At 35.5% G+C, this 12641-nt stretch overlaps 1 protein-coding gene across 2 annotated transcripts; it reads left to right on the top strand.

Annotated features, from left to right (window-relative positions):
• Window positions 1–10879: 10879 nt before the first annotated feature.
• LOC120417908 (tetratricopeptide repeat protein 1) lies at window positions 10880–12641 on the top strand. 2 transcript variants are annotated; one of them, XM_039580137.2, is made up of 2 exons: window positions 10880–11671; window positions 12105–12641. In XM_039580137.2, the coding sequence occupies exons 1-2, from the start codon at window positions 11061–11063 to the stop codon at window positions 12424–12426; spliced, it is 933 nt and encodes a 310-aa protein (XP_039436071.1). In that variant the 5' UTR covers window positions 10880–11060; the 3' UTR covers window positions 12427–12641. The 2 variants fall into 2 exon arrangements, with proteins under 2 accessions (XP_039436071.1, XP_039436073.1); XM_039580139.2 differs by having other exon boundaries at window positions 10884–11671; window positions 12126–12641.

The following is a 12641-nucleotide window of genomic DNA, read 5'->3' as shown; positions in this document are numbered from 1 at the left end:
AACTCATAATTGTGATAAGAATAGGCCATTAAAAAATTCAAAAGAAATATTTTAACAAAAATATATTCTTGACAAAAATAATAAAAACCACACACAAAAAAAAAAAGAATACACTGTTAGCAAAACCATCAAAATACTGGAACATAAAAGAATTTTAAAGAACATAATCTGGCGCAAAGTAATTGAATTTTAACAAATAAAGTTATACACGCTACTTAAAGACAGTGGGTGAGGAAAAATATTGAAAAAAAACACTAAAAATGATATTTTATACTTGGTGACTATATTATTATCGATACAAAACATATTATATTATACAAACAAACAAAACAAAAAAAACAGAAGCGGATATTTATAAACCGCACAAGAAAAATAAAAAACAAAATTCACACAACTTTTAATACTTGAACGCTTGCGACAGCAACAACTAACATCGATAGGGTGGTGGTGAAAACAAAAAAGCAAACACTCACTTTGATCACAAGAACAACCGAAACCTTAGAAAGCAACAAACAAAAAAAGTAAACCAAACAAAAAAAGTGCACATCCTCTACGCAGAAACACTAAATAAACACAAACCAACTTTGAACCACATTTTGTCAACGAAATCGCTGCCAAGATGATAATACCATCAGAAAAACAAAAAGTGTAAACAAAGCAAACCCCGTTAGCTCATCACAAGTAGGCACACAGCAGGAAAAAAAACCATCCATCGAAGTCACCCGCGATTTTTCAAAAACAAACACAGCAGCCAACTGACACTTTGATGATTTGACAGCGATTGTTGTCGAGCGAACAGGGCTTGTTCATCACTTTTTGGTTTGCCTTTTCCCAAAGCAAAAAAAAATCAAAAGGTGTCTAACAACCGGGGTTTCAGTGTACACGCCAACTCCAATCGTTTGACTTCATTTCGTTCGACACGATTGGTTTTAACACGCAGAAGTGCCTACAGTATTTTTTGACTCCCCTCAGCAAACGTCAAACAACACAAATTCGTTGTACAGAGCGTATTCGAATTTCGCTACTTCGAAAGTCCGCTAATTCTAACGGATTCGAACTGAAAAGCACTCAAACGTCAAAACCAGTTGTCAAACTGATGTTGGCATTTCAACCCCACTGTTCGACAATTTCCGAGCACGTGGTTTTAAGCTTTTGACAGCTGTCAGTCGTTCCAATTAGCAAATCCTCTCTGTACTGATTTGATGTTCGTTCAGGGAGCCGAAAAGTTTGGTTATGTCACTGCAGTGGTGAGGCTGTAAACGCTGTATTTAAGGAACGTCATACTGAAAATTGGCACCGTTCGTTTGACAACAATAGATGTCACAGTATCGAGTTTGTAGTGATCCTGGTACAGTAGAACCCTGGTAGTGGTTTAAGTCGAATTAAGAAATCGCGCAAAACATTTCAAAAGGGTCGTAGGGTTTCACCTTTTTTATGACACAGTTTCAAAACAAGTCTCCAGTCTAAAGAAAATCTGGATTAACATTTGAAAATGGCCTAAAAGCATTTTGACAGCTGCAACTATTTTGCAAAATCCCACCCAATAGAAGACTATTACTAGTCAGAAATTTACCAACACATTCAAAGTTTGTTTACATTACAGCTGGACGTTTGTTTGCATCAGGTTTCCTATCTCTTTCTAGCAAACGTTTTTTTTTGTCAGGCGACTTCTAGCTGGTTTTTTTTACTGAACGCCCGATATGTCAGCCAACATACTTCGCAGGGCTGTGACAGCTCGAGCTCGGTCATTGTTTGCATCAGAACACTGTGACGAGAAGTTCGTCATTTTTAGGATAAATTATATTTCATTGGGCATAGAAAGCCTTATGTTGTGAAAAAGTTTCTGAAACCCTGAGAGTTGGCAAAATAGTTCAAGCTGTCACAATGCTTATTCGCTTTTTTCTCGTGTTGCTCCAGAAAGTCGAACCAAAAAGTGAACCTTCTAGTTTGACAACAATCACTCTCCAGGCAGTGGGGTTCTACGGTAAACCAAAAAACGTCAACAAACATCAGAAAACGAAAACAAATCAGCCATTTTGGAAAAGTACGTAATTGCTCGGAAGCAATATTTTGTAGCAGCACAAAATAAAAACAGTCAAACCAACCTCAAAAAAAACAAAACACGATCCATCTAGAAACTTGTGGGCATTTATCTTCAGGCACACACACACACCGCAAACAACAACAGCAAAAACATTCACTGAAACATTTCAGAAGGAACGCCAAATTGTGGACAATTTTTAAACAATTCAAATTTGGCGGTCCAGTTACGTACACTGAAGAAAGCAATACACGCAACACAAAAAGATGTTGAAAAAAGCGTTGAAAACGAAAAAAAAAAGAAAACAACTGTTGATCAGTTCGGAAAAAGTTTTCTAGCGTAATTTTATGTTTTACAACGTTTGTAGTTTTCAAATTGTTAAATTTTAATTCGAAACGAATGAAGGAAAAATCAAAACGCGTCTGTGGTTAGAATGCTGCACTGTTACTTTGGAAACCGTTCCAGATTGTTGAAACGATCAGAGACTTAGGAAATATAATGTTTTAAATGTCGCCTGTACCTTAATTAAGCAAATCTGGGTTAAACCTGAATATTAGAAAGTTTAAAATAACATAATCTAAAATTGGCAAAACAATTTAAAACAAATGATCGATATATAAAAACAGCATATTTTAAAGTAGTTTGCAAAATTGGAAAGAGAGATGAGTTTTACAATCATTTTCGTTTAGGCCCTTTTACATTGTTACTCAGAGTTTACGAATAAATTTTCGGGTTCGTCGCTTGTTCAATCTTTCGTTCTGATGTGTTTATAACAAGTTTAGTTATAGAGAAAATCAGTTTTATGAGACGGGTTTGAACATTTTTTTCTTTTTTGCCAGCCTTCCAATTGTTGCAAACAAATACACGAATATCTGCATCATTTTTTTTTTCAATTAAAAAAATAATAGAAATCGAGGCAAATAAACTAACCAGATGAGGCAGAGAGTGCGTAGAACTTAAGCTCTACGTAAATAGACACAATAAAACACAATATTGAGTAAGTTAAGTGAAGCAAAAGTAAAAACACAAAACAAAACAAAAAAAACAAATAGCCGGTGTGACACAAAAGCGCAAACAAACTTCTAGATTGTAGACTAAACGTAACGCATATTAGCGAGGGTGGAGCGAAGCAGTGCTGCCCACCCGACACAAAATTGGAAAAACACGTGTAATAACCATGGAAAAAAAACAGAAATCATAAGACACAGAAAAAAAACAGAGCAAAGAATATTGTTGAGAACCCTGGACCCTCTCAAAATCTCTGTGAATCCGTGTCTGTTTATGTTTAGATGTACGTTTACCCACACAAAAACACAAATACACACACACACACACACATCCCAGTAAATGACCAACTGTTTGTTTGTGGAGAAAAAATAGGATTGTTCAGAAAGAGAATGGCACATGTTTTGACCATAAAGTTACAGAAATAAAATACACTTGAGGTGATGCGAAACACGTGGAAATTTTTCTTAAAAATTTCTATTAATGTTTCTTAGTTTTAAAATAAACAAACAAAACAAACAAAACAAATAAAACAAACAAAACAAACAAAACAAACAAAACAAACAAAACAAACAAAACAAACAAAACAAACAAAACAAACAAAACAAACAAAACAAACAAAACAAACAAAACAAACAAAACAAACAAAACAAACAAAACAAACAAAACAAACAAAACAAACAAAACAAACAAAACAAACAAAACAAACAAAACAAACAAAACAAACAAAACAAACAAAACAAACAAAACAAACAAAACAAACAAAACAAACAAAACAAACAAAACAAACAAAACAAACAAAACAAACAAAACAAACAAAACAAACAAAACAAACAAAACAAACAAAACAAACAAAACAAACAAAACAAACAAAACAAACAAAACAAACAAAACAAACAAAACAAACAATATAGACGGAATTATTTTCATTAATAAAAGATTATTATTTTCTCCTTCAAAAATCGTGTTTTCTGTTTTTTTTAATTCTTTGTATTCAAACAATACAAAATTGATATTTTTCTCAGAAACTAATATTGTTTCTTAAAGATATAAAGGGTTAGGGGAGAGTGGGGAGACTTGATCCCCGGGGAGACTTGATCCCAAGCCTGTATCTCGTCAGCATGTGGGTAAAACAATTAGCTTTGTTCTAGAAAGTTGTGCGAAATTGACTAAAACTCATTGTAGAAAACAAAGAAAAAAAATAAAAAATGTTTAGATTGAGTTACACACATTTTTCGAAGAAGTGCTGCAAAAAACTTCCAAGAGATCTTTTTTCTTTGTTTTGATAAGTATAGAAAACACTCAAAAATTATTCAAAAAACATGTTTATACATGAATTGTTTCATAAACATATCAACAACCCTTACGCATTTGACGTTAAATTTATCGTCATACTATTTTTACAATCAATTGTTTAAAAAAGTGCGTTTAGGGAGACTTGATCCCTGCATTTTTACAGTCACTGGAATCAGCCTCAAGATTAAATAATTTGGCTGGGTTTTCGTACATAGTTTCCTTTAGTATAGTTGTACATAACTTACTGCAGTTTGAACCTTTTTTCAAAAGTTCTGTAAACAAAAATTACCAGCTTTTGTAAACATGCTCAATTTTGGTCTAAAAAAGAAAGTTTTAGGTTTTTAAATATTTTACATGCTAAACTTGTTATATTTTGAACACAAACGTACAGGTTTAATGTGAAATTGCTGTATCTTATAGAAAATTAAAAGTTTGGATTAATAAGAAACATTTTGCTTAAGATTTCTTCAAAATGTTGAAAGGGGGATCAAATTACCCCCAACATTTTGAAAATGCCGGTTTAAAATATTTTTATAAAACGCTTGGCATTATTCTAAGAGTTTATCTGATGAAATACCCTTATCAGCCAAACATAGTTGAATGTTTAAGCTTTCAATTCATGCAAAAAGATCATAGTTTTGTGAGAAATTTACAGAGTTATGTGCGATACAAAAAAAGGGGATCAAGTCTCCCCACTCTCCCCTACTATTTTAAAGTAATTTAGAAAAAAATAATTTAAATTTTGCACGTGGCATCACCTCAAGCAAATCAGAAATCATATTTAAAAAAATCAACTAACAATACACAAGAGTTTAAGTTAAGGTTAAATGTCGTCCTAAGCAAGGTAAGCGAAGAAAAAAACAAGAAACTGTTGCATGTTTGAGCAGAAATCCCACAAATTGTTGTACGTACAAAGCAGGAACTTGTACTTATCATTCCAACGGCAAATATTGAACGAAGTTAAAAAAAACCCTTTTTGCGAAACATGCACTTTTTAGGAGCATAATGTACCACGTGTACCAACGACGACACACGCACAGGAAATACAAACGAAATTTTAAACGTAAAAAGTCGAAACCCATTCTAGAGATTTGGCAATCACCCTTAGCTCACCGACATAGAAATACACACAAACACAAATACGCTGAACCTGAAACTAAAACGTTACAAAATTGGAATGAATGAAATTTTATTTGTTGAACAAAAAGTTGTCAGACAACAATCGAGCAAGAAATTGTATTTTAAAAAGAAAATTTCTTCATACACTTGAAAAAATTAAAAATGACAAAAAAAATCCTGAAATAAACACGGTGTACAAAACTACCAAATTTATTAACTCTCACAAAATGTGGAAAGTTTCATATAATAAAAATGAAAAAAAGAAAACACAAATCGCAAAGGAAATCGATTGTCAAGCAGACGAATCGAAAAAGGTTAGGAAACATTATTTTATTTTATTTCAAACAAATAATAAAATCATCACACTTAACAGAAGGAAAAAAACAATATATCAAACAAGCATGATCAGAAAAAAAATACACACAGCTATACCGAAAAAAAAACATAAACTTATCCAGCCGTTTTGATGTGAGCCACCGTAGAAACTACGAACGAGGCATTTATCGATATAATGTGTTGAAATGGAAATTAAACAAAAAAAAATAACTAAAGAATTGACGCGAAGCGAAGAAAACGAGAAGCCATTTTTAATTGTTCTTTAAGTTCCGAGACTGAGCGAGTTGCGCGAGAAAGTGAGCGAGAGAAAAGGCAAGTGATTGTAAGAGAGAGGTTGGACCTGTCCTGGAAAAGAAAAATGTGGATGTGTGTACGAAGTAAAAGTAGTTGTGTTAGCAAAATGAAAACAACAAAATAAAATGGAAGGTATAATATGGAGAGGAGAAGAAAAAAAATACGAAAATATAGCTAAACTAACACTGTTGAAATATGAACCTGAATGAGTGGGAAATAGCAAAACAAATAAAAGAAAAACAAAAGAAAATATTGTTTTAAGTGTAATGAAACAAATAAAATGAACAATAAATCATGAGACACAAAGATTGTTTTATTTATCCATTTTGAACAAAAATAAAATACTTTGATTTTTATATTATTTTACTTTTTTATGAATAAAGCAGTGTAATTCTATTCGTTTTCACAGCAAAAAAAAAATAGTAATCCAGCTGGCAGCTGCATGTAAAAGGCCTGGGCGTGAAATAAATTTTGCATTATTTTATGAAATTTTATGTATTACTGCGGGCGTTAATAATTGGGTCCGAAAATGAAGCTTAGATTGCTGATATTATTGTTACAGCGAAAAAGCTTATTTTTCTGAGTACAATGACCCTTTGTACGACCACAAAGAGTTTAAAATGGATTTTTAAATCAATTTTGAAAAAATAACCTCACGGTCCTTCTTGACAGAAAAGTTCCTACTTGACAGCTCGTTCCACGCGCGGTGATACGACCGCAAGATAATGGTCGCATGACAGCCGCATGACATCCGCAGAACAAATGTTTGGCTGTTGTCAAAGGTTGCCTTGAGTTTTCAGCTGACTTTTTGGAAAATATTCAAAACAAACCAAGTTGACAGCCAAATCAACGCAGAATTTCAGTTCAACTTGCTGATTTTTACATTGCGGTAGTTTGGCGGCAATAATCTCGTGTCACTCACAGGGAGGGAGAAACGTGATTTTATCTCGCAATAAGCAATAATATTACACTCTGAAATATGTAACACATTAGTATGGGAACCCTGAGTGAAAAAAGTTAACAGCAAAAAAATGTAATCCAATCACTTTGCGAGCTTCTAGAAAAATGTTCCCTGCATAATTTCCCATAAGAAATTATATGATCTGAACCATAACTCATGTCCATGTCGACGCTGTTGTGCTATCTTGTCGCACCCGCCATTTCAACGTTTCGAGGAAAACGCGTTTTAATGTTTGACCTTGAATAAACAAAAACTAGAGCACGCAATGTAAACAATAACAAACACGTTTTGATTGGCTGACCATTCTGTGCATTGTCCCGAAGTTTGGTTGAAGTTGGTTGCTGGAGTCTCGAGTTATAATTACAAATGTTTACGGTATTCTAACTTGTACGTGCGTCAAACGCGTTCTGACCTGAAATCCCTTTGGCCAGTTGTCGCACTTACAACAATTTTCAGGGAGTGACAAGATAGCACGACATGATTGAAACATCTTTTATATGAGCAATTCTCTACAAAACCGGCCGATTTCGACCATTTTTATTTTTTGTATTTTTTGATTTGGCTCAAACTTTGTGGGGGCCTTCCCTATGACCAAAGAAGCCATTTTGCATCATTAGTTTGTCCATATAAATTTCCATACAAATTTGGCAGCTGTCCATACAAAAATGGTACGTATATATTCGAAAATCTGTAACTTTTGAAGGAATTTTTTGATCAATTTGGTGTCTTCGGCAAAGTTGTAGGTATTGTTAAGGACTATTTAGAAAAAAATAGGTACACGGAAAAAAAAATTTCCCGATTTTTTTATTAACTTTTTTTTCACAAAAACTCAAATTCCCAAAATACGTATTTTTTGATTTTCGAGATTTTTTGATATGTTTTAGGGGACAAAAATCCGCAACTTTTGAGCTATAGAGAAACATGGTCAAAAAATCTGCCGCCGAGTTATGATTTTTTGAAAAACTGGTGATTTTTGGAAAAAATCGAAATTTCATACATACAATTTTTTTGACCTCATTTTTTTATGCAAAATTGAATTTGCAATCGAAAAGTACTTTACAGATTTTTTGATAAAGGGCTCCGTTTTCAAGATATAGCCACCGAAAGTTTGATTTTAGCGAAATATTTGCAGTTTTTCAATTTTTAAAAATAGTGACCATGAGTGACCATTTCTAGAAATATTTTTTTTGAAAAGTTCAGAAAATTTGCTATAAAATTGTCTAAGAGACATTGAAGATTGGACCTCTGGTTGCTGAGATACAGCGGCTTAAAGAAAAAGAAACACGAAAATTGAAGTTTTCTAAGTCTCACCCAAACAGCCCACCATTTTCTAATGACGATATCTCAGCAATTAATGGTCCGATTTTCAATTTTAATACATGAAACATACGTGAAATTTTCCGATCTTTTCGAAAAAAATATTTTGAAAAAAATTAAATCAATACTAGCATTTTTAATGGGCATAATATTCAAAGTTTGGCCCTTCTAAAATGTTAGTCTTGATTTAATTTTTTTCAAAATATTTTTTTCGAAAAGATCGGAAAATTTCACGAATGTTTCATGTATTAACATTAAAAATCGGACCATTAATTGCTGAGATATCGTCATTAGAAAATGGTGGGCTGTTTGGGTGAGACTTAGAAAACTTCAATTTTCGTGTTTCTTTTTCTTAAAGCGGCTCTATCTCAGCAACCAGAGGTCCAATCTTCAATGTCTCTTAGACAATTTTATAGCAAATTTTCTGAACTTTTCAAAAAAAATATTTCTAGAAATGGTCACTCATGGTCACTATTTTTAAAAATTGAAAAACTGCAAATATTTCGCTAAAATCAAACTTTCGGTGGCTATATCTTGAAAACGGAGCCCTTTATCAAAAAATCTGTAAAGTACTTTTCGATTGCAAATTCAATCTTGCATAAAAAAATGAGGTCAAAAAAATTGTATGTATAAAATTTCGATTTTTTCCAAAAATCACCAGTTTTTCAAAAAATCATAACTCGGCGGCAGATTTTTTGACCATGTTTCTCTATAGCTCAAAAGTTGCGGATTTTTGTCCCCTAAAACATATCAAAAAATCTCGAAAATCAAAAAATACGTATTTTGGGAATTTGAGTTTTTGTGAAAAAAAAGTTAATAAAAAAATCGGGAATTTTTTTTTTCCGTGTACCTATTTTTTTCTAAATAGTCCTTAACAATACCTACAACTTTGCCGAAGACACCAAATTGATCGAAAAATTCCTTCAAAAGTTACAGATTTTCGAATATATACGTACCATTTTTGTATGAACATCTGCCAAATTTGTATGGAAATTTATATGGACAAACTAATGATGCAAAATGGCTTCTTTGGTCATAGGGAAGGCCCCCACAAAGTTTGAGCCAAATCAAAAAATACAAATAAAATCCATTTCCGGTTTTGGTAGAGAATTGCTCATATGTAGAGTGGCAACAATGCACTGAGTTTTTTCGGTTTTCATTGAATATCTCAGGAATGAAATCGAATTTTGGGGATCTGTTAAGGTCAAAAGTGTGGTATTCTAGATTAGCCGTGTTATGCCTAAATTAGTGTTCAGTTTAGGTAAAGGAAGATAAGCGTGTGAGCGGGAGTGAGTCAGTCTGGGTACGAAGATGGACGAATAAAGCGGTGCGTAGAAAACCGCATTATTGTGTTTTATTACAAGCTTGAGAATATCACAAAAAGGTGAGGCATTGTTAGCTGCACAAAAAGGCGTTCTTCTCAATTTGACCCAAAATGCACGTGTGACAAGTTAGCACGACGGCGACGATGTGTACTTATAGCAATACTAAATTGAAATAGGCGAAATTTCGTCCCCTGGAATATTGTTCAAAAACTTCAAATGAGGATAACTTTAATTTGTCCCGACCTAAGATTTTCAAGGTCGTCAATTCGAATCCCAAGGTGGATGGAAGTTTAGGTGTAAAAAGAGGTTTGGAGGGTCTTTATTTCGAGTAGGAAACTCGCAATAAAGAGCGCCAAGGCAATGCTGTAGAGCAAAGAATTTGATTTGATTTGATATCCTGAGAAGGGTTTTTCTGATCGATTTGGTGACTTATTTATGCGAATTCAGTCTTCAAAAGACTATTTAATAATAAATAAGTAATACATGTTTTTTAAAATCGAGGTTTTGTGATATGTAAAAAGTCATTAAAACAATTGGTATTTTTTTGATTGTAAATTTTTTTTCTGAATGGTCCTAATTATAAACTACAATTTTTCGATTAGATTTTCGAATATTCAAATGTTTTGTATGGTAAACTAACGATGCATAACGGCTTTTTTTGACATAGAGAATGAATGAAGAAAGTTCATTTGAGTGCTGAAAAGGTCTACTTGTTTCGAAAAGCAATACTTTTCTACACTGCTTTGGTTTTTACGTTGACCAAACACACGGAAGCCAATCTAAAGCGGGGAAAAAGCAAAGTTTCAATAAAAAATCCTATTTAAAAGTGGTGTTCGGAAATGCAAAAAAAAAGTGTATGAAAGTCGTTGCAAAAGTTTTGTTTAGTACTCGTCGAATTTATACAATAACTCGGCAGAGTATAAAGAAGAAAAGAAAAAAAGAAATATTTAGATTTATTTACTGATTTGTTTTTCTTTTTCATTTTTAGGACCCTATTCTAGATCTGCACGAGTTTGCTGTACTGCTAAATAAAAGTCTGCAAACAAATCGTTACAGATACTTTTTTCTGCAATCGGGCACGAAAGGGTTAAATTTGTTTTGACAGTTTGTGCAAAACGTCAACCACGCAAATGACATTGCGAATAGAAAACGGACCAAACAGCTGTGGAAGGAATTTTGCGTGCGTGAAATTTTGAGGAAAATTTTGTTAGAAAATAGTGAATAAATCTTAACTAAAGTGCGATTAGTGATTAAACGAGTACACATCTCGTACGTAACAAACTAAAGAGCACCAATTTCGAGCCTGGTTGGTTGAGTTTCGGATCGACGTCAAATCTGCACAACCGCGAGAAGGAAGTGGAAAAAAATGGAACCCACTTCAAAGGACCAATCCACGGCTGCGACGACGACGACGACGACGCTGGCGGACACTTCGACCAGCGACGAGGAACGGTTCGAGGACGCGAACGAGAAGGCCGTGGACGAGGTCATCGAGCAGGTCACCGGCCTCAGCATGGGCACATCGCCAAAGACCAACACTTCGTCGTCGTCGGAACAGACGGACAAATTCGTCGACTGCCGCTCGGATCCCGGCTCGGACGAGGAGACTTTAACGGGGAAGGGTTCGGCGGCGGAGGAGAGTTCGTCCGGGGAACGCGAGGACGACTACATCGACGACGAATCGCAGCGGGACTTTGAGAAGAGTTTGTCGGAGGAGGAACGGCTGGCCAACAAGGCCAAGGCAGAGGAGCTGAAGGCTGAGGGCAACGAGTTGTTTAAGCAGGGCGAGTACCAGAAGTCGGCCGACATGTACACGGCCGCGCTCCGGATCTGCCCGGTGGATTTCAGCGCCGAACGGTCAATTCTGTACGCGAACCGGGCGGCGGCCAAAACTAAACTCAACTTCAAACCGTCGGCCATCGACGACTGCACCAAAGCGATAGAGCACAACCCCAAGTACCTGAAGGCACTGCTGAGGTAATCATTTTGATTGATTTGAACATTGTTTTTAAGAGAGATTTGCTGTGAGTACATTCCTTGAAGAGCTTTGATTTTTGCGGGACGGAATTTTTCATTATTCATTGTAACTTTGACTAAAATATAAACGCCATGACCTACAGAACCATATCTAAGAAGTTATTTCGAAATTAACCGAAGAAAACTGGACAGACAGACGAAGCAGCTGACTTTAAGAAATTGAAAATGACCCTTCTAAAATAAGTAGCAAAAATACAATTTGTCTAAGACTGTTTGTTTTCAGCCTAATTGGAAAGCACTGATCATCGAGCAAATCACGCACGCAACTCATCATCACCCCCCACACACTTACCCAAACTCACACACCCACGCGCTTGAAACAAACCCCGGCTTGAGTAACAAAGAACGACCGATGGTACATCGTTTCTTTAAGTATTATCGAATCCACTTCCAGACGGGCCACCCTGTACGAGGAGGCGGACAAGCTGGACGAGAGTCTCGAGGACTTCAAGCAGATCCTGGAGCTGGACCCGGACAACGCGGAGGCGCGGGCCGCCCAGGCCCGGCTTCCGCCCAAGATCCAGGAGCGCAACGAGCGCATGAAGGAGGAGATGATGGGCAAGCTGAAGGACCTCGGCAACATGATCCTGCGGCCGTTCGGGCTGTCCACGCAGAACTTTGAGATGAAGCAGGACCCCTCGACCGGGTCGTACTCAATTAACTTTAAGAGCGGTGGCGCCGGTGGCGGAAAATAGTCCTGCGAGGCGGCAAACGGCGCGCGCTGCTGCTGAGAGATGCTTTCTTCTGTGATGGGAGGGAGGGACACGCGAGCAATTGGGCTTAGATATGAATGAATGAGATTATGTGTGTGAACGTGTGAGAGTTATCGAGGAACATAAAAATGTGAGTGTTTGACGACGAAACGAAATAATAATAAAGAATCAATCAAGCGAACGTACGAAACCGGTAA

Source organism: Culex pipiens, chromosome 3 (assembly GCF_016801865.2).
Source record: "Culex pipiens pallens isolate TS chromosome 3, TS_CPP_V2, whole genome shotgun sequence".
NCBI lineage: Eukaryota > Metazoa > Arthropoda > Insecta > Diptera > Culicidae > Culex > Culex pipiens.
This window is presented reverse-complemented; position numbering and strand designations above follow the sequence as displayed.

Excerpts from the sequence above, each read along its gene's own strand:
- LOC120417908 (XM_039580137.2), top strand. The coding sequence starts at position 11,061 with ATGGAACCCACTTCAAAGGACCAATCCACGGCTGCGACGACGACGACG. Across the intron at positions 11,672-12,104 it reads TACCTGAAGGCACTGCTGAG|TATTATCGAATCCACTTCCA; the intron begins GTAATCATTTTG and ends CGTTTCTTTAAG.